Source organism: Kryptolebias marmoratus, linkage group LG8, assembly GCF_001649575.2.
Source record: "Kryptolebias marmoratus isolate JLee-2015 linkage group LG8, ASM164957v2, whole genome shotgun sequence".
NCBI classification, from domain to species: Eukaryota; Metazoa; Chordata; class Actinopteri; order Cyprinodontiformes; family Rivulidae; genus Kryptolebias; species Kryptolebias marmoratus.
In genome coordinates, this window is record NC_051437.1 from 13,268,834 (window position 1) to 13,291,116 (window position 22,283).

General features: G+C 38.5%; 2 protein-coding genes across 3 annotated transcripts in view; one reads left to right on the plus strand and one right to left on the minus strand.

Moving 5' to 3' along the window:
- Nucleotides 1-12,069, plus strand: part of LOC108231940 (periphilin-1) — a 13,060-nt gene extending 991 nt beyond the window's left edge. Inside the window, exons 2-7 of the mRNA XM_017409381.3 lie at nucleotides 746-787; nucleotides 880-983; nucleotides 1,078-1,298; nucleotides 4,593-4,651; nucleotides 9,533-9,691; nucleotides 10,500-12,069. Of these exons, the coding sequence (XP_017264870.1) occupies nucleotides 746-787; nucleotides 880-983; nucleotides 1,078-1,298; nucleotides 4,593-4,651; nucleotides 9,533-9,691; nucleotides 10,500-10,682 (768 nt within the window). The 3' untranslated portion in view covers nucleotides 10,683-12,069. The remainder of the gene's footprint in view (nucleotides 1-745; nucleotides 788-879; nucleotides 984-1,077; nucleotides 1,299-4,592; nucleotides 4,652-9,532; nucleotides 9,692-10,499) is intronic.
- Nucleotides 12,070-12,216: 147 nt separating this feature from the next.
- The window catches only part of LOC108232156 (prickle-like protein 2), a 51,489-nt gene continuing 41,422 nt past the window's right edge, over nucleotides 12,217-22,283 (minus strand). Inside the window, exons 3-9 of one of the 2 annotated variants that reach the window (XM_017409768.3) lie at nucleotides 19,344-19,457; nucleotides 19,102-19,239; nucleotides 18,670-18,873; nucleotides 16,429-16,615; nucleotides 15,755-15,909; nucleotides 14,848-15,646; nucleotides 12,217-14,767 (exon numbers count right to left, since the gene is read on the minus strand). In XM_017409768.3, coding sequence (XP_017265257.1) covers nucleotides 13,818-14,767; nucleotides 14,848-15,646; nucleotides 15,755-15,909; nucleotides 16,429-16,615; nucleotides 18,670-18,873; nucleotides 19,102-19,239; nucleotides 19,344-19,457 — 2,547 coding nt within the window. In that variant the 3' untranslated portion in view covers nucleotides 12,217-13,817. The remainder of the gene's footprint in view (nucleotides 14,768-14,847; nucleotides 15,647-15,754; nucleotides 15,910-16,428; nucleotides 16,616-18,669; nucleotides 18,874-19,101; nucleotides 19,240-19,343; nucleotides 19,458-22,283) is intronic. The other variant, XM_037976775.1, reaches the window with a different exon arrangement.

Here is a 22,283-nt window from a genome sequence, read left to right on the forward strand (position 1 = left end):
CCCCCCCCCCCCCCCAGCTCGTATTCTGAGCGCTGACATTTTGCACAAGGTTATTGTTTGTCTGTTAGCAAAATATCTCATGAACCACTGGATGGGTTTTAATGGAACTAGTAGAAAATAATTGGACGTACATCAGCAGTTGATTGACGTTTGGAGCCAACCCAATTCAAGATTAATTTTACGTATATTGAGCTGAAATTTGACGTGGTAGTGGCTTAGAGTCATTCACAGCTCATACTGTCTTGTGATATCAAAATGGCTACAAATCCTTCATTTCTGATCATAGGATTATGTCAGTAAAAAGTCTGGCGTGATATGAAAGGGCGATATGCATTCTTCCATGGAATGCTAGGCCTTTAATTTTTCTTGATGATTATTTTGGATAAAAGTCAAAGAGCGTGGGTGTCTGCGTGCATGTGTGTGTGTTTTCTTTTATTGTTCAGTGCAGCATTGCGTTAGTCCCTTGTTTATCAGATTTTTCAACAATCAGTTCCATTTATAAAACATTTCCTTGGTTGCTTCTTGGTGTAAAAAAAAAATTGCAGCTTCAAGTTCAGATTGAAAATCTTGTTACCTTGTGCTGTGTGCTGTTGTGTAGCTGTAAGACTGATGTCTGTATTATGTGAAAGAAGAAGTGCAATAGCAAAAAAAAAACAGCTTTAGTTTAATGTCACGGAACAAAGCAGGAAGCAGTAAATCATCATAAGAATCTTTTAACAATTGTTTTAAAATGTTTCCTTCACAGGCTGACAAGAGGCCAACCAACAGCACTGTGTCCCCCTCTAAGGTGCATCCTGTCATAACTAAAACAACTTTTTATTTAGGCTACAGTTCTCCCCTATTAGGATGTGTGATGAATTGTTTCCACTGTCAATACAGGAGGACAAGAGGCCATTCAGGAGAGTGAGAAGTCCGTCCAAACCACGGGCTTGGCTGTCCAGATCTTACAAACCAAAGATTGGAGGGCAGGTCCACAGGCCTTGGTTAGACTGGCGGGTCAAAAACTTGGGAGCATTTTTCCTGTTAACTTCCTTTTACAGTTACTTTTAACTCGCTCCCCTCTCCGAATGAATGCAGGTTTCCAAGAGATGAGCATTCATTCCACAAAGCTGGCTTCAGCAGCCAGAGGTACCACTACATGAAGCCCCGGCCCTACATCCATCGCAGAGATTACCCTCCGCCTAAACCTCGGCACATCGCGCCGAAGGAGAGGGAGAACGAGAAAGACAGGGAGAAGGAGAAGGAGAAGGAGCCGAGGGAGAGCACAGATGGAAGCTCCCCCTCCAACCAGAACGCCAGTGAGTTCATGTCTGCAGCACAAGGAATGATCTCACACCCGCGTTTAATCTTAACAACACCAGAGGTCAGGTTAAGACTTCAGATTCTGATCAATATTTCGACTATCATTTTATTCCTCCACTTCCATCCTTCGTTCCAACAAATTAAATTACAGGAGGAAAAAAAAAAACCTCTACTCGCTCTGAGAATTTGTTCAGAAGAACAACTTGTTGTAATAATGAAAAGTGATGAATATAGATTAAATATCCTAACGAGAAACACAGATATTCCTCATACATAAGTTGCAGAAACCTTTAATTAAAATAAATCGGAAAAGGCCACCTGCTGCTGTTAAGGTCGGGACAGAAAGATCGGAAATTTTTTATCTATTTTTTTTCATCGTAACTGTGTCCCGTAATGCGCAAATCACTTAACTGATTATTTATTAAATGTTCTCTAATGTACAGAGGTGCCAACAAATTATCTCTAATATTATTTATTAGACATTAAAGCAAATCCAGACAAAATATGAAAAATGTATCTTATACAGTTCATTATGCATCATCATCTTGATATAAAAGGGTCATATTTCACAATCCTTTCTTTCTTTTTTTTTAATTTTCTGCAGTTTCTTAGTGTCACACAGCAGGGAATATGGCTTATTAGTGGATTCAAGTTTCTGAGTCTATTATCCAGCTGAAAGATCTGGTCAAATGGTAAAATTGTTACTTAAAATTATGGCTAAGCCTGTATATTATTTAATAGACTGCATGACTAAATGATCTCTGCATAAACAGTGCTTTGATTAAATCTGAGAATTAAAATGCCAACTGTTAATCACCATCTAAATGCAGAGCACTGACCGACTTAGGATGATGACAGAAATTTTAACTTTATGTTGTCTGACAAGCCAACGTTTAGTTTAAATTTTGTAACACCGGGCCGAACGATGATGATGCATAAGTAACGTTACAGTCTGATTTCTCTGTCTGGGATATCATTATGAGGTAAAACTCTGTTACCATGGCGACGTAGCCACGCTCAAACAGATCCTGAAAACTCTGACTTTCAGCCCAGCACAGCTGGCTCAGCAGGAAATCCGTCCTGATGTTTCTCTTTCAGCTCACCTGATAACAGGTGAGCCGTAGTGACTCGTGTTATACCTGAAGTATATCTGGGAACAACAGTTCTTTTTTTATGTATTCAGATAAAAAAAATTGTCGGTCGTCATATTGACCTCCAGACAGGAACAATTTATCTTTCGCTGTAGCTTCAAAGTGTGCATAATTTGTCCCCAGCATTAAAAATACATCACTGGCTGACAGGTTTAGTTCACAGGTTTTGAGTGATTTATCTCAAGTTGGAGCGTTTCAGTTCTTAGGTTTTCATTCTTGAATGGACTTCCACCTCTTAAGAACCAAACTTTTTTTTAAATTAAAAAAAAAAAATTGTTTTTTCAGACATTGCTAAAGGCAGCCATATAAAAAGATTTGTCAAGCAGCAGTTTGTTGTGTGAAAATGTACGAGCAAGTCATGAAGAGACCGTGCAGATTTGCACACTTAGCCACACACCATCAGGAAACTGGAGGAGGTTTTAAACAAACTTATTTATTGAGCAGTAACAGATTATAGTTTTCAAAAACACATCAGCTTTTATGTATTACATATATATATATATATATATATATATATAATTGTTGTTATTACTGTGAATAAATTAATCCCCTACTGCCAGTTATCACTGTAAGACTGCTGAAGACAACAGACGGTAAAGAAAGCTGGTCTTAACAATAGTTTTCAGTGTTGACAGATTCTGACTTTTTAATCCTCCGTAAGAAGAAAACAAGCTGCAGTTATGTGCTGGACATGCGTGGATAGAGACAACAGTAAAACTGCTGGAGTATTACAAGGGTATTAATTAGTCATAAATAATTGTTTTGGCTTATCTTTGGTGTTCAACATGAAAAAAAAAATGAGCATATTTCGCATTAAAACACAAACACAGGCAGCAAATGGAACCAGAGTCACAAGCTTTCACTGTGTTTCTGGCCCAAATATTAAGGTGTTTGTTCAACAATGTCCGGAAATATTTAGCTACATTTTGTGTAAATAAAGTCTGTGATTAAGGGAGGAAATACACAGCAGTTCAATATGTTTAGGTGGTATTAGAGCTTTGGTTGTTTTTGTCTGTTTTTGGCACATATAAATTTATGCACATGAAAAATCACAGTCTGACCATTTCTTATGTGGAAACAAAAGGTTTTAAAATCAAAATGTCCCCATTTCCTGTTTACAAGACAAATATGCTGTTCTTTTCACAACAGGTTCATTTTGTTTTCTTGCATTATGTCCAGCCACCACTGGGTGGCAGCACAAGCAAGTCGAGCCACTCAAACCCGTTTTCATGAGCACTTTGCATTGCAAATATTTGTAGGGCAGCTGCTTCATCGTGGTATCTGTTGGTTGGTTGGTAGGTAGTTACCTTCTAGTAGCAACAAGCCAGTCTTACATAATGTTGATCAGCTTTTCCCACACTCAGTGTATGGATTATGTCATCAGTGAGCTGCTAGTAGTCATCCTCAGCTCAACAATGAGATATTAATAGCTGGACGTAGCTTTATCGTGAATCTCTGCATTGTTTTCCAGTGGGAAGAGTTCACAAGTAAACAGCAGAAATCGGCTTTGTTTCCACAGTTGTAACACTAATTGTCACAAAAAAAAAAAAAAAAAAAAAACCACGTCTCAGATGTTTCTTTTTTTAATGCTGGTATAAAGTGGTGTGCCGAGCAGCTTCATCTTGCCTTGCACACGGCCACTTTTATTTGTGCGCACACTGCAGCACTGTGGAGGTGTGTGTTTGTGCATGTGTGAGAGTGGAACAGGTTTTTTGTGTGCCTGAGTGATGGTGCGATGATGGTGACTCATCGCTGATTTGTGTGTGTGTATATGAGAGTGTGAAAGATGGAGAGGGAGAGAGAGAGAGAGAGAGAGAGAGAGAGAGAGAGAGACGTACCACATCACATAACGAACCATAACAAAGATACGGCTCTGCACGCTAATACTGCAGTCCAAAAGTGCAAGGAAGGCAAATCTGGTAAAAATAACAAACACTTGTATTGATCTCAGACTGCAATACTAGGAAAACAAAGAGGATGCCTGGGCGGAACGTCAATAATGACAAGAAAACGCTCTCGCTAACTGAAAGGCATCGTAAATAGAAAATGAAGACTGTATTGATACGAGGCAGTAGTTAGCGCTCGTATGCTCCCCCTGCTGCGTTGTTGTGTTGACCTTGTGCTTTGTCTGCTTTCCAGCTTCTAGATCCGTCTTACCCCGGTCCAGCTCCAGCAGAGACAAGGACATGCAGGTCACCGTAAGTTCACAAGCGCCGTATCTGCTCCCCATCACAACTTTCATCGAAATGTTCAAAAATGAACAGAGAGCCACTTTTAATTATTATCACAAAATGATCTTGGTAAATTGACAATTTGATGTGTTCCAGCTCAGTAAGACAATTCTTATATATGCTCCTAATATATATATATATATATATATATATATATATATATATATATATATATATATATATATATATATATATATATTAGGAGCATATATAAGGAGCATATATAAGAATTGTCTGATTGTCTGACTGAGCTGGAACACTCAGTTATATTTTTATATTTTGAAGCAAACACTCTATAGTTTTTGTTTATTTTATAGTAATATTTTCCTAAGCGGTAACTTTCTGGAGTTTCCCCAAACTTTCTGCTTGACACATGGCCTGTGGATCACTCTTTACAGTTCAGATTTGGTAAAAAACAGACAACAAAGTATGACTTTTCTTTTTTTTTTTTGTCTTATCGTGAATTTACCAGTTGACAAATCTAAAATTTCTGTACATTACCAGCTCCTCACTAATAGGGGTGTTTTCTTCTGTCTCTGCCTCTGGGAAAGTAATTGTCTGAAAAAACAAAAGTACCATTTGGCATTTATTTGTTTTTCATGTTGTACCTGACTGTGGTCCAAACCCAGATCAATTTATAATCAAATGCTCTGTGGTTTGAGGGCCTTATGTGTTCATAAATCTATTCTGTTCTAACAATAAGCCAGATATCTAATTAAAAATACTTTTTAAAGACAAATCAACACGTTAAAAAATGCTAACTTCTGCTTCCAGATAATGTAACAGTATGTTTTTGTGATCCTTCATAGTCAAATTGACTGCAGGCAAATAAAAACTTCATTAGTCTATCCTGAAACAAATTATTAGTGTTTATACATGTTGAGATTGATTTCCTGTCAAATTTACTGTAGAAAAAAGCCTTCAACTTGAAATTATTATCATTATCTTGTACAAGATGTCAGAAAGCTTTAAGAAATGCCTGTTTAATGAAAGTAAAAAAAAACTAGATATTTACCTATTGTGGTTGTTATTTCTTCTTTTTTAAACACTCAGTTTACTGATCCACTAATGTCAATACTTAATGTGGTTCATTAGACTGTTTTTATTCATCAAAAAGGAGTCTAGATTAGACAGTTCCAGCTTAAAAGCGAACAGCTCAGGTGCCGCAGGAAAGGCTGACATCAAACGACTTCGTGCGTTTCTTGGCTGACCGAAGCCCGGCGTGGATCAGAGCAGCACGCGATGAGCTGCAGCTGCTTTCTGCTGCAGTGAAATTTCAATTATAAGGAGAGGACTGGTTGTTTTTTTTCTTTTTTTCCAAACTGCACAAACACATGAAAATAACCTATTTTTTTCATTTTCAAAGCTTCACATTTTAGGTTCACATTTTTAATTCAAATCTAGTAAAAAAGTCAAGCATCAGATGTGAAATAAACAAACATTTTTAACTTAGACAAGTTTTAAAGTGGCCATGTTGCAGACATTTACTTTCCACTTTTTCTCTCTTGTGCCTTAAATGAACAGGATTCCCACACATTTTCTGTTTTTAAAATTCCATGCTTTCCCACTCTAATTTTAGGATTTCTCATCTGATCAATTGTTTTTGACACATATGTGTAATTTACTGCAAATGTTTGTCCAGTGATCCATCTGTCTTCAGACCAGGATTAAAGTCTTCTTTAATACAAAATAATGATTATGTAGTAAAACTGTTTCCATTTATAGTAAGCTATAAAAAAACTGGAAAAATGCATGCCAATTTATAAGTGAAGTGTTGCACGCTAAATATTCAAATTATTATTATTATTATTATTATTATTATTATTATTATTATTATTATTATTATTATTATTATTATATAGTTATTCACCATGTAAGGTTCTCTTAGTAGAATGAACTTGAGGTTCGCTGTCAACATACAGAGGTGCATAATTAAAACATAAAAAATGGGTTCTTCATTAAAATAATGGGAAATACATTTTTAGATTATTGCTTGTATGTTGATTTATAGACGATAAAATTAGTAAGTTGCATTTTATGGTCAATAAAAGAAAACCCTCTATTAATTAGGCCTGCTTCACAAAAATAAGTTGAATAATGAACCAATATAGTTTGATACCACTTTTTAATTTAAATTAAAAACTATAAAGTATACAAATGTTTAGCAGGATCTCCTAACAAACTACAACAATCAGTACTGATGACATTATTTTAGGGACTTTTGTTTTCAGTGTTTAGGTTTCTAATGTGAAAGATTAGATGTGAGGATGGTTTCCACCACAACAAAACAAGTAATTTTTATCACTGGCTTTTACAGTGAATCTTTGGAGGATGAGTAAGTTCTTACAATTGTGAGAAATGTTTTTTTTTTTTTTGTTTGTTTTTATACCACTCAGTTTTGTTTCAAAATTTTTTTCTTTTTTTTGCGTTGCCAAAATGATTGGCTATGTCCTGGTATAGATTAAGACTGCCTTTCAAATACAACTAACATGGAAAACAAATATTCGCTTAATTTGGATTTTTATGTTTTAGAAAATTTAAGTTTTTCTGGAAACATTAAAGTTTTGCTACACTCTATTTCATTTTTTCCAGACCTGAAAAAACTGACTCCAAATTACATTTAAGTCTCCGTATGACTCATGTATTTCTAGTTTTGTTTTGTAACTATACCTCACGTACTGGATGTTTGTTTTTATTTGTTTTACTGGTAAAGTAGTTGTAGGTTTTTACATCCTATCCATATATACCACCTCCATAAACTGAGTTTTTACTTATGGAGATAGTTTTCAGAGTAGATTTGAAAGGAGGCACGCAAAATATGACTAAAGACAATTTTATTTAGGGTAAACATAAAACCGAACAAAATATTCCATTTAGCAATGCAGTCATTTGACATTTTTGCTCAGATTTTGCTAAAAAGGCTCATGAGGAGTTTATGACCTCGAGTTATATGCTTTCTTGGCGTTCATTAAAAAATAATGAGATAAGAGGTCTGGAGCTGGCTCTAAGTGTTTAATTTGCATATGGTTGGTCTAAATGAGCTTTGACATTATATGATCTAAAGAGGTTTTGATGCGAATGAAAGGAAAAAAAAAATCCAGCAGCATCTAAATCTTAAATTTGCTTTCCTAGAAGACGGAGTTCACTGTTGATATCAGAAACAAAGGAAGGCCTGAAAAACTGCTAAAGGACAGCTGCAGAGGAGGGACACAAAATTGTTTTCTCGGTTAAAATAAAGACAAAAAAAACTTCAAAACATCTATCCGGCTCAAGAACACTCTTGAGGAGGTAGGCGTATCATTAGAAAACGTGCAATCAGAGCGTGGCTTCCTGTACGTAGAACGCAGAACTGGAAGAAAATTATTTGGACAGATGGAGCCAAGATGAACCTGGAATGAAGAAGAGTAGAAAGAAAAAAAGAAAAATGAAGGGCTTATATTTCAAAGCATACTGTACACCAACATGATAAAGAGTGTTATTGCAGGGTTGTGTTCAGACGGTAAACATGCAGCAACAAAATGTGTTCCAGTGTGTCTTTTTCTTTGGTTTCATTTCTGCTTAGATTCAGTGAAACGGTGTGAAGCTTTGCTGTAAAGGAGGATATTTACCCAACACGTATTGCAAAAAAAGAAATCCACTAATTTGAAGCCAACAAACCTGAAAGTAGAAAACCTCACAGGGATCCTTGTGCAGATTTCACTTTTTTTGCTCCTCTCCTGCAGTCCGCAGGTGAAGCGGCGGCGACTAAAACGTGGAGAAAATCAGTACTTGATGTTTGTGAGTTTGAGACTCGGAGCGGCTTGGTTTAGAAGATGCTCTGCGACTAATGTGAAATGAGAACGGTGTATTATTTAAACCAGACCTAATGGAAGATGAGGGCGATAGCAGATCTGGGTGAAGCCGGGGGGGTGGGGGGTGGTTGGATGTTAGGAAGGACTGAATCCCTGCGGTGATTGGATGAATGGAAAGGAGTGGGATGGTAGATTGTAGAGCGTAGGCCACGCCTCTTTTAATATTTTAGTATATTCTATTTAGTTTGGCTGTTTGAGATAAAAGAAATGGGTAAAAAAAAAAGAATTTGACAGAAATGTTTTGTTTCAGATCCATTGGGTTTGTGTACAACAGGATGATTACAAAATTAGCTCCTTGTTCTAATACTTCTTACACAAATTACAGGCCTGTATTTATTTGAAGGAATGCATATCGCCCATGGCAGAATTTTGAACTAAAATCATCTTATTCTGACAAGGGGTGAGCCTTATAGTCATTTTGCTCATAACCTTGTAAATGATTTGTAAATGTATATTTCATGCAATATTGAGATCTTGCAGCACGTGTTAGTGCTTGATTGTGACTCTGCTACAAACTAATTTAGCTCACTGACTGAGTTGTAGCCTTTTTTTGTGTTGACTTCAGTCCAATGATTACTTTCTGCAAGTTTCATTAAGGTTTGTGTGGTGGTTCATGAGACATTTTGCTAACAGACAAATACACACACACACACACACATGCCAAAAACATTTGACTTCAACAAGCTAAAAGCCTCACTTCTCCAGCTGATTGCTAACCTTCTCAAAGCATTGTTTAACTGCTAATCCTATAGTGTACTACCCTTTTTATGTATATGTTGTATGTCTTCTATATAGTGCGTTCTTGGTCTGAGCGGTGGGAGAATTATTAACGAACTTCCGCAGCGTGTCACGTTTCTGTCAGTTTTATCTCGGCTCATTAACACGTCAGTCATTATCAGCGTTTGCACCCATGTTTTTGTTTAATTGCATTTATAACACCTCCTGTCTTGTTGCTTTCTTGGTTTAAATTCTTTTTTTTTTTTTTTTTTTTGCGCAGATTTTTCAGGACGAAAGAATCCAAAGCAAAGAAAGAGATCACAGGGCGACCAAAAGCAAAGACGGGGAGCGAAGCAGAGACGGGGAGCTCCCTTTAACTGCGAGCCAGACGGCAGCACGAGACAGAGCCATCCAGCAGAAGAGGAGAGAGATAGATGAGGTGGGGGGAGTGTAATTACCCACACACACACACACACACACACACACACGTCTTGGGAGAAGGAATGGTTATAAACAGATAGAGGAAAAGAAGAGATAAGAGAAGCTGGGATTAGAGGAAAGAGTGACAGGGCGAAGATCTTCGTAAGCGCCGGGAGACATGAAACGAGGAACAAAAGATTTGTTTCCTGTAGTATAAACATCAATTTTGAAGTGCTGAGCCTGAGGCAAGTCAAGTGTCATTATTGGCTTTATTTTGCCACGCCTGGCACACAAGGTCTCATTCTCTGTTTAACATGATTAATGGTGCTTTTTTTTTTTTTTTCCCCCTCTCTATATCGTCTATATCTCCTGGCTCACCTGTACGACAAGAGCCTCCGACACGTGCTTTAATGATGCCTTCAATGTGACAGACATCACATGAGGCTGTGCTCATCGGCCTTGTGCTTGTGTGAAAGACTGCACTTGCGTTTCCACCCACTTGATGGAGAAGATGCTTTTGCTTCTTGCTTCCCTCATATCTCCATGGTTGCAGGAATATAAAAGCACTGCAAGATAAAGGAGTGGCAAATGGCTGCTGATGCAAAAACGTTGACGAAAGTCACCGCACCTGATAGCACTTGTGAACAGTCTGCATGTGAGCTGCTCTCAAGATTGCTAATTCGTTCGGTCGAATTACATGACAAGGTTTTCTCCTCTTTTGTCGTATTTATTTATTTTTTCATCCAGCACTCCCACTGATGCTTGCGTCTGTTCTGTTACATTTTGTCCTTATGCCTTTAAAGCTGTGATGGTGTTTTGTCTTCCAGGTGTACTACCAGGAATGTGAAATGTTCGGCTTTGTGGCAAAGATGCTGATTGCAAAGGACCCGTCCCTGGAGCGTCCCATCCAGTCCTCGCTGCAGGAGAACCTCCGGGACATTGGCAAGCGCTGCATCGAGGCCATGGAGAAATTCATCCAGGACTATGACTCCAGAGGGCTGCTGCACTAATCGTTCGAAAGCTTTTTTTGATGACTCGGAAATGTAATTTCATTTAACTGTGAGCTGGTTTTCTTACTTGTGATGTTCTTCTAGACGCTGTTTGACAAAACTGCACTCTGGTCTCAGTCCATTGTTGTCCACTTGGTGACACAGATCAAAAATGAAACTGAAGTTTTAGAAATACCACGATGATGATGAAAGAAATACACTGGTCATATTGCTTTTGTTTACGTCTAGCTTAATTTATTTTTCTTTTTAATAGTTATACTTTCCTTTTAAGATAAGAGTCCCAGACAATGTCAGTGATTCATGAATAAATTCAGGTCATGGCAAGAAATCAGTTAATGGGTCAGTGGGTGAACTGAGTACTTTATTTTTATAACTTTTTTATTTTACAACTTAAACATTTTTTAAATGAGAGTGCCAATTTCTATTCTTGTTTAATCTGGTGCTTAGATATCCATTAATTTAAATGCGAGCTGATAACAGTAGACACTGTAGCAGCACAGAAATGTGTTTGAATTTTGTTCAGGTATATTGCTAATGAAGATGTTTAACTGTAAAATGTCCTGTGTACCGTGCACACTCCAGATGAACCAAAGCATCAGCATCCATCACTGAATTGGTGAACTCAAGTGCAGCTCTGTGATATATATATATATATATATATATATAAGCCTTTTAAATAACCCGTTGGATGGAGGATGGGTATAAAAAAGTCAATATGGATGGGCAGTTGGATCACACAGATAGCAATATTATGCTCAAGAAGTAAAGATGGAACCAGGACCACAAATAGAACACAAATGTTTAATCTGCTCTGGGTTTCAGAACAATCTGATAGATTCAGTGTCATTCTCCGTTTACACAGAAGGAAACACAGGATTGGGCACGGGCTGCTCTGAGATCCTGACTGTATGACAGCCTTGAGCAAAAATATCACAGTTTCACTGGATTAGGGCCTGAAAACAATAGCGTGAGTGTGCTAAAAAAATAGCGTTTTTGCTCTCATTGCTATTTTTAAAAAAAGCAGAATTGAAACTACTGCTAATGTCACATATTGCCATAACAGTTTTTTTTTATTATAGATAAAATGTATATTTTTTTTTTCTACAGATATACTGTACAAAAGGAGCTTGAGAAAACACAAGTAAAGGTTTTGACGGTTCTGAAAATTGCTGACATAATTTATACACCTACTGATTTGTTGTCATATGTTTTAATGGTAAAGGTTCAAATTTTTATTTAATCACAAATATGATGTTATTTAAGATTGGTGTCAGCTAACCCACCAGAGAGGCAGCAGCCTGTATTAAAATATATTGTAAATGCTCTTTTACGTGCTTGCACATGAAGACCTAAACAAAATTGCGAAATAAACACCAGACAAATTTAATCCTACACTACATGTTTATTGTGCAAATTATTTATTCTTTTCCTTTTTTTCATTCTACTCTTTGAAGTGGCATAAAGTAGCATTTTGAAACGGACAAGCTACGGTTAACAAATAAATTAACGGGGTTATCTGCCTTTTTAGCGAGTCTGCTGAAGGATGCTTTTTTCACAGATAGACATGCTAACTCTTGTAGCTTGTTGTTAAAACATGCTCTAAAACAGGAAATGCTAGGTGACACATTTCCAGTAGCCAAGACATGACCATTTGTTTCTACCAGTTACAATTTTTTTTAGTACTTATGAGCAGCTTATTTTGTTTTTACCTTATTTGTGAGGAATAGTGAAACAACCAACTTGTCACGGGAGACTTTAGGCTTTCAGGCTCATTGAGCTTGGAGATATCAAAAGCATAAATTTGGTGCTACGTTTATTTTGAATATCTCATATCACACATAGTTTATTGTCTGCACTGATCATTAACATGCAGAGTGATGTTGATTTTTGTCTTTTTTTAAATTTAAACCTCTTTAGTGAAAGACATATAGCTTCAGTCATTGGCCAGAACTCAACAAATCTTAAATAATACACTTTCCTGGTTGAAGTACACTTTATTTTCAGTATAAGACAACAACAACAAATTAACATGCAAGCCTCCCCATTTCTATAATGTTATACAAATAATGATTCTTTTGTTACAAAATATATAAATATTTAAGACCATATGTACAGGACATTTACATTACTACATCCATAATTAAAGTTTATTACTATATATACATCTAACAGGTATTCTTTGTAATATTATTATAGTTATAATTTGCATTATTATTGTATTATAATATTGTTAGGATAATAATTATTTTTTCTAATATTCTTAATAATCTATAAGTGATTCTCAAAAAAAGAAAGAAAGAAGGAAAGAAGGAAAAAAAACAAATAAAAAAACAGCATGTTGCAGAAAAAAAATAGGACTATACCTGACGTTACTGTGCCTGAATGAGCAAGGAGCAGAGGCTGCCCGGCTCTCTGTCCTTGGTAAAGCATGGAGAGCTGGATATGTAGATCACAAGGTTCAACAGACTTTTTTGTACAAGGTGCTGACAGGGCTAGCAAACCAACACTATATTCCAGCAGCATTTGGATTCCACAGAGGTCAACGATGACAGAGCTTGGAATCTAGCACATAGCTGTCACTATCCTGGCACAATTTCTCATTTGTCCACGTAGAATAAGTTGGTTGCTCAGGTACTCTGAGCTAAATTGCCTGCAGTTTTATCTATTGTACTTTCTGCTTCAGACTGAAGAAATTGTTCAATTTCTCTGTAACATGAAAACACTCACAGACAGACACGCACATACATCGTGTTATTTACCTTGACCACAGTATACTGTATTTAGCAGTCGAATTAGCAGTCAGATTCTTGGTACAATCATAAGAGTCGATCTCAATCAGTGTAAACATTCCTGTTGTGTAAGCTAGCTGAGCTTCCTCTTATTAGATCATACTGTGTAGGTGTACACAAACACTACCCTGTGTAGAGTTGTGTAAGCTCACAAGCACAAAAAATGGGACGATTTTCTTTCTGTTCAACCCTGCCACACACACACACAAACAGGCACACACAAGCACTCTAATCACTCACACTCTCACCTTCCCACTCTTTCTATTCCTTCTTTCTAACACTTTCTTCTGTCTTCTTACCTTTCTCTCTCACTCTCCTCATCCATCCTTATGTCCTTCCTCTAACTCTAGGAAATTATACAGTTTTTGCTCTTCCTCCTCTGGCGGGTGTGCAGCTGGCCATGAATTGGTCCGTGCAGAGGTCCATGATGGGCACCCATCCCAGATGGGCTGTAACGATGACGCAGATCGTCATTGTTGATGTAGCACAGCTGCACGGGCCGAGGGATTGGGTCACTCAGGAAATACTGCTCATCCTGCTCAGACTCAGAGGAAGAGGAGCAGCTGGAGCACCATGGGTCAGGACCTTCCATGTATCCATCACCCCAGCATGGCCCACCCAGTCCTACGGGTTGCCAGCCAGCATTCTGCAAGGTGAGATCCGAAGTGGTGCGTGGGCAAGGCCGGTGGGACTGCTGTCTACACCCACCTGGCTCCAGGCCGTACAACTCTCGAGCAGCTTGACCAGAGGGGAAGCGATCATAATCCTCTTGAACGCGGCGGTAAGGAAGCTCCACCATTTGAGCAGGACGGTCTGCCACCAGGTGTAAGGCATTGTCAGAACGAGAACGGCGAGAACGTTTGTGGTGGCGGCTGCTCCGGTGACCATTACCATTGGTTCCACGGTGGTGTTTGCGGCGTCTTGGCTGTGGCTGCTGTTGTTGGGAAACTGCCTCCTGGCCATTTATGCGTCGGCGGGGCATTCGGTCACTCATGGGAGCCATCCGCAGGTTTCCGCTGCTTCCCATGACTCCCGCACGACCTTTGCCATCGAAGCCTAGATCCTGCGGGCCATCCCAGTACTGCAGTGGGTATCCGACTCTGAGTGGAGCGTACATGTTGTTGTTGTAAGGGCGAGAGGAGGATAAAGACTCTGTGCTGTGGAACTGAACTGAAGAGCTGAGGGTGCCCATGTTGCTCTTTTCAGACACATTTACACCTGAGTCCTTGCTCAGGTCAGGCATGGAGAACCTTGACAGATGCTCCTGACGCTTACTGACACCATCCAGAGAGTTACCTGTTAAAGGAGTAAATGAAATGTCACATTCTCAATTTTTTTTTTCATATAAAATTATATCACATTGTATTATTTATTACCTGTAGCATTGGACATAGTGAGAGAGTCCATGGATCCACGAGGGGTCTGTTCTAGAGGAGTGAGGGGCTCATTAAAGCTCATGGCAGTGATGTGGTTCCTCCTTGTCAGTGGTGGTCGGCCGTCTCTCTGGAACCCAAGACTGATGCTCCTCTTGTCAGAGAAGCCTTGGTTTTGGCTAGACATCTCATTGAAGCTCATCTGGGTACGGAGCTTGTTAGGTCTGAACTCATCTTGACTGTGGTGCATCCAGTTTTCATTGAAGGAGTGGCCCCTCAGGGCGGCCATAGGGGTCCTCTTGGCATTGCCTTGCTCCTTCCCCCAGGAATCAGGCCTCTTCCCTGGGTTGGCAGGACTTTGGGCAGGTGGGTGAGCATTTGTGTTGGGGTTGTACCCCTGCCTGGCATTACACGGACCCATCAGATGTATAGGGGTGGGGGAAGGAGAGGGATCACGCTGAGGGCCCTCATAGGAAGCAGAGATGTAGGGGTCGTCCCTGCTCATCCACACTTGGTTAAGGCTCGGGGCTCGACTCGGAGTGCGGCTGGGTGTGCGGTTTGGCGTCCTGCTTGGAGTCTGGCTCGATGAAAGGCTTAATCTGTCCATCTGAACAGAGAGGGGGTCAATTTCAGCAGAGAGACGGTCAGGCATGGGTGGAGGAGCTGACTGACGGGGCTCGGCACTCCGACGATCTTGCTCGGCATTCTTGCGCTCTTTCTTTCCAATCTTGGTGCTGTGACGGGATTCACGGGAGCGAGCACTTTGGAAAGCGGAGTCCGAGGAGTCAGACTCCTCTGGATCCTGATTAATTCAAATAAAACAGATTTGTACAGTTATCAAAATCTTAAAATCTAGTAGACGCCTAATAATGCTTTCATTACCACTCTAAGAGTGTTTTTGTTTGTTTACCTGTCCAGCACTGCAGGAACGTGAGCAAAAGATCTGCCCTTGCTTTGGAAGGAAGGGACGGCCCAGCAGAGATCTCTTGCAACGGGCACAGCAAAAACATTCCTCAGTTGCGTGCCAGTGCTGTCCATCGTATGTCATCTGACCTTGGTCAATGCCTTTAAAAAGGGGAAAGGGTCTTTACATACAGTAAAATGAAATTATTTTAAATTTAAAAAAATTGACTAAGTGAATAAAGACAATCAGCAGTTTGATTTTTGCAACCAGTGAGTAGTTTAATACTGCTATTGTCCTACTTAATTTTTTTCTGAAATAAAAGACTTGTGATTCTATGCTCGGTTATTTTTTTTAAAGCTAGCACAAATATATTTCACAAGCCCTGCCCTCCAGCTCGAGAAAGTAATCATCTTTCACAGCTCCCGTCTGGGTACAGTTCGGAGGCACCCTCTGTAACCAACATTTTCACTGTTACTGGAGCTTTGGATGATAATAACCATCCACATCTCGCTGCACTGGGATCCGCCTCTCTGCAGCTGTGGCTCACCAAGGCTCAGCCACACATAGATCACAAGGCTGTTTCAGGCTTTATATGATAAGAGTGAAATAGAAAAATGTGGGTGTGTTTTGGAAACAGTTTGTCTATGTTATAGAAACAACAATGAGAACATGTCATGTACCTATGTGCTCTCCACATGCATCGCAATATTCTGCATAAAGAGACTCAAAGCAGTTGCAGCAGTGAGGCCGTCCATCCTTCATGATGTAGCGCTGGCCGCCGAGGGTGGTCTCACATTCGTAGCAGCAGAAGTGTTTCATGTGCCAGTGCCTTCCCTCTGCCTCAGTGCATTCATCAGCAAAGATTAACTGTGAAGCCCAGACAATACAGGCATCAGCAAACAAGATAAACACAGGAACTGAGCATTGTTCATCAGAAAGAAAAAACATTTGGAATCATTTTCAACATGTTCCATGTAAATATTTGCAACTGTAACTCTTGGTTTTCCTTTAACAATTCATCCAATGACCTAAAGCAATATCTACTGCAACCTATTTTTCTATGTTGCAGAGGTTGGTGAGTTATTTTCCACTCCCAGTCTGTTTTAATTCTGTCAATTATTTATAATTATCTGAGGCTCGAAGAAGTCAGACTACCCAACGTTGAAAATGAGGCACTCAGCCCTCAAAATTAACACTTCTAACATTGAATAACAACTGAAAAAACAGGCATGTTTCAGCTTGAGACTTTCTCTAAAAATGACATGGCTTTCGTACGTGTAAATGATAAGAAACAAGAACCATGTCAGTGTTTAACAATTAGCTGATTTACATAACTGAATGATAAAAAGGAAGTAAGACGTTAAAGAAAGCAGAGAAACAGTAAGTTACCTACAGTGTGTTACTAGTATTTGTTGCTTATTATAACCAAATAAATGGCCAACAATCTACTCCCAGCAGCAGATAATACATGTCTGCTCATACAAAAAATAATTACCCACACAGATACTTATATACTCCACCCATATATGACTGATAATAAATGTTTTGGCCAAATTTCATACCGATTTACCTTTTTGAAGGAGTTTTATAACCCTTTCAGTGTTTCAACTTAAAGCTCTTCTTTAGAACTTCTATTTCTAGTTAGTCAATTGGAATTTTTTGCATTGCTGGACTAGGGAGGTATTTGTTTCAAAAGTGCTATTTACTCACAAATTATTTAGAAATGCCATCTTTAATACGCCAACAATTGCAACTATTCTATGTTTTATGTATGTTTTACTAAGCCATGAAGGTTAAGATGTTGGATAAAATGAATTTATCTCTCTTGTTTTGTTGTTTACAAAATATAACTGAATAAACATAACAAGTAGGACTGTTTTTTCCCCACTCCAGGGTTTTTTTTTCTGTTACAAAATGTTACAGTGTTAAAGTTGGGGTAAGAATGAATACATGTCCGAAAGCACAGATAAAGGATTAATTAAAAAAATGTGAATAAAAAAAATTGCAATGTACATGTTTAAATTCCAGTAACATTTTGATATTATTCAGCTGTGTAAATCTGGTATATAAACTAGCATTGTTATTGTATGTCTCTGTGCAAAAGTTTTGCAAATACTTAAAACCCACAAAAGAGATTATTAGATTATTATTAAGTCATGATTGCAATTTTATAAATATTGTTTGTCCAAATTATACAGCATATTTTCTAAATCCCATATTCAGATAAGATGGCATACACTGCTAGTGTGCGTTTCACTATGCATATATTTGGTATTATGGATGTTTAGGGTCAAACAAATTCAAACATACTCATATCACCCCTCCCCAATTAAAACCTGTTACCATGGATATGCTTCTGTCACACATTTTCTTTTGAGTTGAGCAAATTAAACAGTGTTTCATTTCAAGAAACCTATTCAGGGGGAAAAAGATTTAGCCTGTGCAACTATTGTCTGCCTTTCAGTTGTCTTTTCTGCTCTCTTATTTGCTTAATCACATTGTGATGCCTCAAATTGATCTATTAGCAAACGCCCTTCATTTCAACATGTTAATCCGGAAAAATAAACCTCTGAGGTTTAGATACTTTATTTTTAACTTTGCTATCAACTTGAAAGGCACGTTGACACATAATGCTGTCATAGTTATTCCATTTTGGAAAAAAATTAAATCCAAATGAAACAGAAACATCTGGGCAGCAATATTTTTATGTCCTGAATGTTGATAATCCTAACCGGACTTGAACTGTGTAAAATTATTGTCGTTATCTCAAACCATCAGGCCACTAATGCCTTTCTTAGACACAGCAAGAGCACTGAAAAATCTCTTCTCTCCAAACTGGTTTCAGACCAATTCGAGTCTGCGAGCTGTGAACCAGTCAACCATTTCCAACCCTGAAAGGCTCCCGGCCCAGACAGGCGCACCTCATCACAGGCACAGCAGCGGGGTTTCAGCCTCTCAGAATGGTGCCGGCCGCAGTACACCTTGCCATCTTGGTGGAAGTATATAAGATCCACCAACAGTTCCTCACATGTGCAGCAGACAAAGCAACGAGGATGCCAGCACTTTCCAGGCCCTGCTCTGGCAGCAAAAACTACAATGTCGCCTCCGTTTATCTGACCACCACACTGTAGGTTAGTAAAGGAAAGGAGAGGAGAGGAAAGGAAAGGAAAACATGAAAAGATAAAAGAAGATAAGGGAAGGAAGGGAGTCAAGTAGTAGTGAGATAATTATAATTTGCAAGATGATGAGAAGGAAGGTGCAAAAAGGTTTGAATAAAGACTCCTTAAAGCTGCTTTTTTTGTAGTAAGAAGTAGGTCAAGAAGTGTAGATAGGAAACATTTTGCGATGTTTACCTTTTCACAGCTCATTCCGCTGATGGTGAGTGGGAAAGGACGGACATTACCCCTCCCTAAGTTGTCCTTTTTCCTCTGGTTGCTGAAGATCTTAAGCTCCCGTTTCTCCTCCTCGTCCAGTGCGTTACAATAACGTACCTGAAACAACAGAGGTCATCGTCAGGTGGCACAAAAGCGCAGAATGCAGAAAATCACAGTTTTCACATGTGAATGAGACATTTGTGCAGTTAGGGGTGTTTTACCTCATTGTCATGCGGTGGCAACTGGTGAAGCAGTTGCTTGATGCGGTATTTCTCCCCAGGACTGTTTATATAGGGGACTTTCTCTTCTGGCAGTGAATTATAATACTGATGTACCTGACAAAAGAAAAAAAAAACAACACATATGAATTGAATCTGACAAAGAGTTAAAAATACTATAAACTGCTAACTGACTCATGTAGACTTATGTACAGCCTTGAAGTAGCAGTATTTTCACCTCAGTACTTAATTATGGCTAAATGTATAGATTAAAGATGTCTATTTAAATAGTCACCAAATTTGAAGCAACGTTATTGTTCATTTTTAGGTTTTACTTGGGACCTGACCAGGGCAGGGTCAAAGTTCAATTCTTCTGTAGTTCTGTGCTTTCTAGTCTTTAAACCTGAGTTAAATGTCAGGTTTTGTAGCCTCAGAATCCTCCAGTCACATGTAGATAACCTTGAAGTGTCTTTTTGAAAATTGGATTTTGTGGAAAGATTATGAACAATCAATATCTTATCTGTTGTAGATTTGTCTTTGGGCAACCTCAACTTGGAGGCATAAAATTTTATGAATTATGACTGGATTGATGAGTTAACAAGTACAGTTTATTGTACACCTCTGTTGGTTTAATTTAGGATTTTATCATCACTAGCAGTTTCAAACTACTATGGAAGTGTTATAGTCTGATCAGAAATGATCTATTTTTTCCTCCAAACTGTAATCTTACATAGCCACAGTATTTGCAACAGGTCCAACAGGTTCATAACCTTTCCACATAACCTCACTTCAAAAAGGTTTTGAACTATCCATTTCAGTATGAAAGTAAACCCAAACAATGAAGTTGCAAAACAAAACTGCATAGTGATCATTTGCTAAAGGGTTCGCACTGCAAGCCACACTTGACAAACAACTAATTATGTGGTCCACTGTAAAGTAAATTAAAGTCCTAGCATTCCTTGAAGGAATATTGTGCCACCTTTCATGTCAGAGTTTTAGGCTAAAGCGGTCGATACATAAAGTGTACTGCAAGTGAAATATAAAGCTGGTGCAGTGTTAGAAGAATCAGTTTGAGTGCATTATATTAGATGTAATTAGGTCTACTTTACAAATCCTTTCTTATTTCATTAATTCATGTAACTAGCTCATTCAAATGAATCTTGAATTGCTTTTGAGTTTGTTTCTGATACTCTTCATGCCAGTAAGACCTGTTTATGCGCTGCCCTCTGTCAGCGTTGCCCTTGGATGTCAGTGTCCTGAATTGAAACCGACCTGCTCACTGCTGCTGCTGCTGCAGACACAACCTTGAGCAGAATGAGGGTCTTTAAAATTTTAACAACTAGTAATCACACTTCTTTAAAAAAAAAAAAAATTACCCCTCAGGTATCCACACCCTCGCTGCAATTAAATTTCACGATGCAGCAAAGCTCAGTATCCTGAACCTCTCTTTGTACTTTCATGTTAGCTGGTGAAATTTAAAAAAAAAGAAGCCCTGATTGGTGGATATGAAGGTACACATTCAAAGGATGCAAAGCAATCATGTTGCTTGTCTGACTTTCAGTGAACTAATCTCTGACGCAAAAAATTTGTCCGTGTTCAGTCGAGTTTTTCCAATTGAGTTTACATAATCAGTCGGGTGGAAAGTGAGAAGAAAGAAAGTGCCTCTCCGCCCTTCGATTTCACTTGTTTTGCTCTATTCAGTGCAGAGTGATTTTGACTGCCTCTTCAAATGAGCTCTAAATAAGAAACAAGATTTGAAAGACAAGTACAAGAATTGCAATGAATATTTATTGTCATGCTGCATACATACAAAACATTGACTGTTGTTCTTGCGCACACTGCCCTTGCTATTATTTATAGCTGTTATTATTAGCAATTCAATCCTCAGTGCATCCTTTATGCAATGTGTTATTAAATGACATAATTAGATGCGCTGTCATTGTCCTTATGTGCTAGAGAAAATATTTCCAAAGATGCAGGAAATGTTTGCAGTGATGTTTGTTTCTCTGTTACCAAGATGATGCAAAAAAAAACAATCATTTTCAAAACCCGGTAGAGATATGACACAGGGGTAAAAAAAAAAAAGTAAATATATTTTTGAAAGCGATTCATATTGAAATGGGGTTCTGTGGTAGGATTATGAACAATTAATACTTTACCTGTTGTAGAAACTCTTTAAATGATCTCAGTTGGGAGAAATAAAATGTAATTCAGACTGGATTGATGGCTTAAAGGCTAGTCAGAGCAGTGCCAAGCAAAAAGCAAATTACTGTCATCTTAAAACAACTTTAATATCAAATGATTAGCAGTTAATGTCCAATAATTTGGCATTACATGGTTATTCTAGCAGAAATGTTATTATATTCCTTGGAATATTATAAACAGCAAGTGCTACAGCTAGCTGCTGCTGCCACTATTTGTGCTTGCAAGAACCACAACATTTTATTTAAATAACCTGGAATTGGGGTATAAAGTGGTTTGTTAAACTCAGTAGTTTGAGGACAACAGCAGTCCACTTTAGCCTTGGTACCACTCGGACTAGCTGTTAGCTCATCAGTTTTTGTCAAAACTAAAGTTTATTTCTCCAGACTGAGGTTGATCAAAGAGCTATCTACAACAGGTAAGACAATCACTGTTAGTTACCTTTCCCCAGAGCCCCATTTCAAAAGATCTGAACTATCAGTTTAAGTTTTAGTAAAATTAACTAAAGCCAAGAACATGGGGGACCGTGGTTGTTTTGTGGTCAGTGCTGCGGCCTCATAATCCTGAAGCTGCAGGTTCGAGCCCAGGTTCAGTACAGAAGGGCATCTGGCACAAAACAATTGCCAAATCTTTCATGTGAGTTTGTTTGCTGGGGTGACTCCTGCAGAGGGGAGCAACCAAATGAAAAACAGCAACTAACCCTCCTGAAGCCCTCAAAAGAGAGAGAGACAGAGAGCGGCA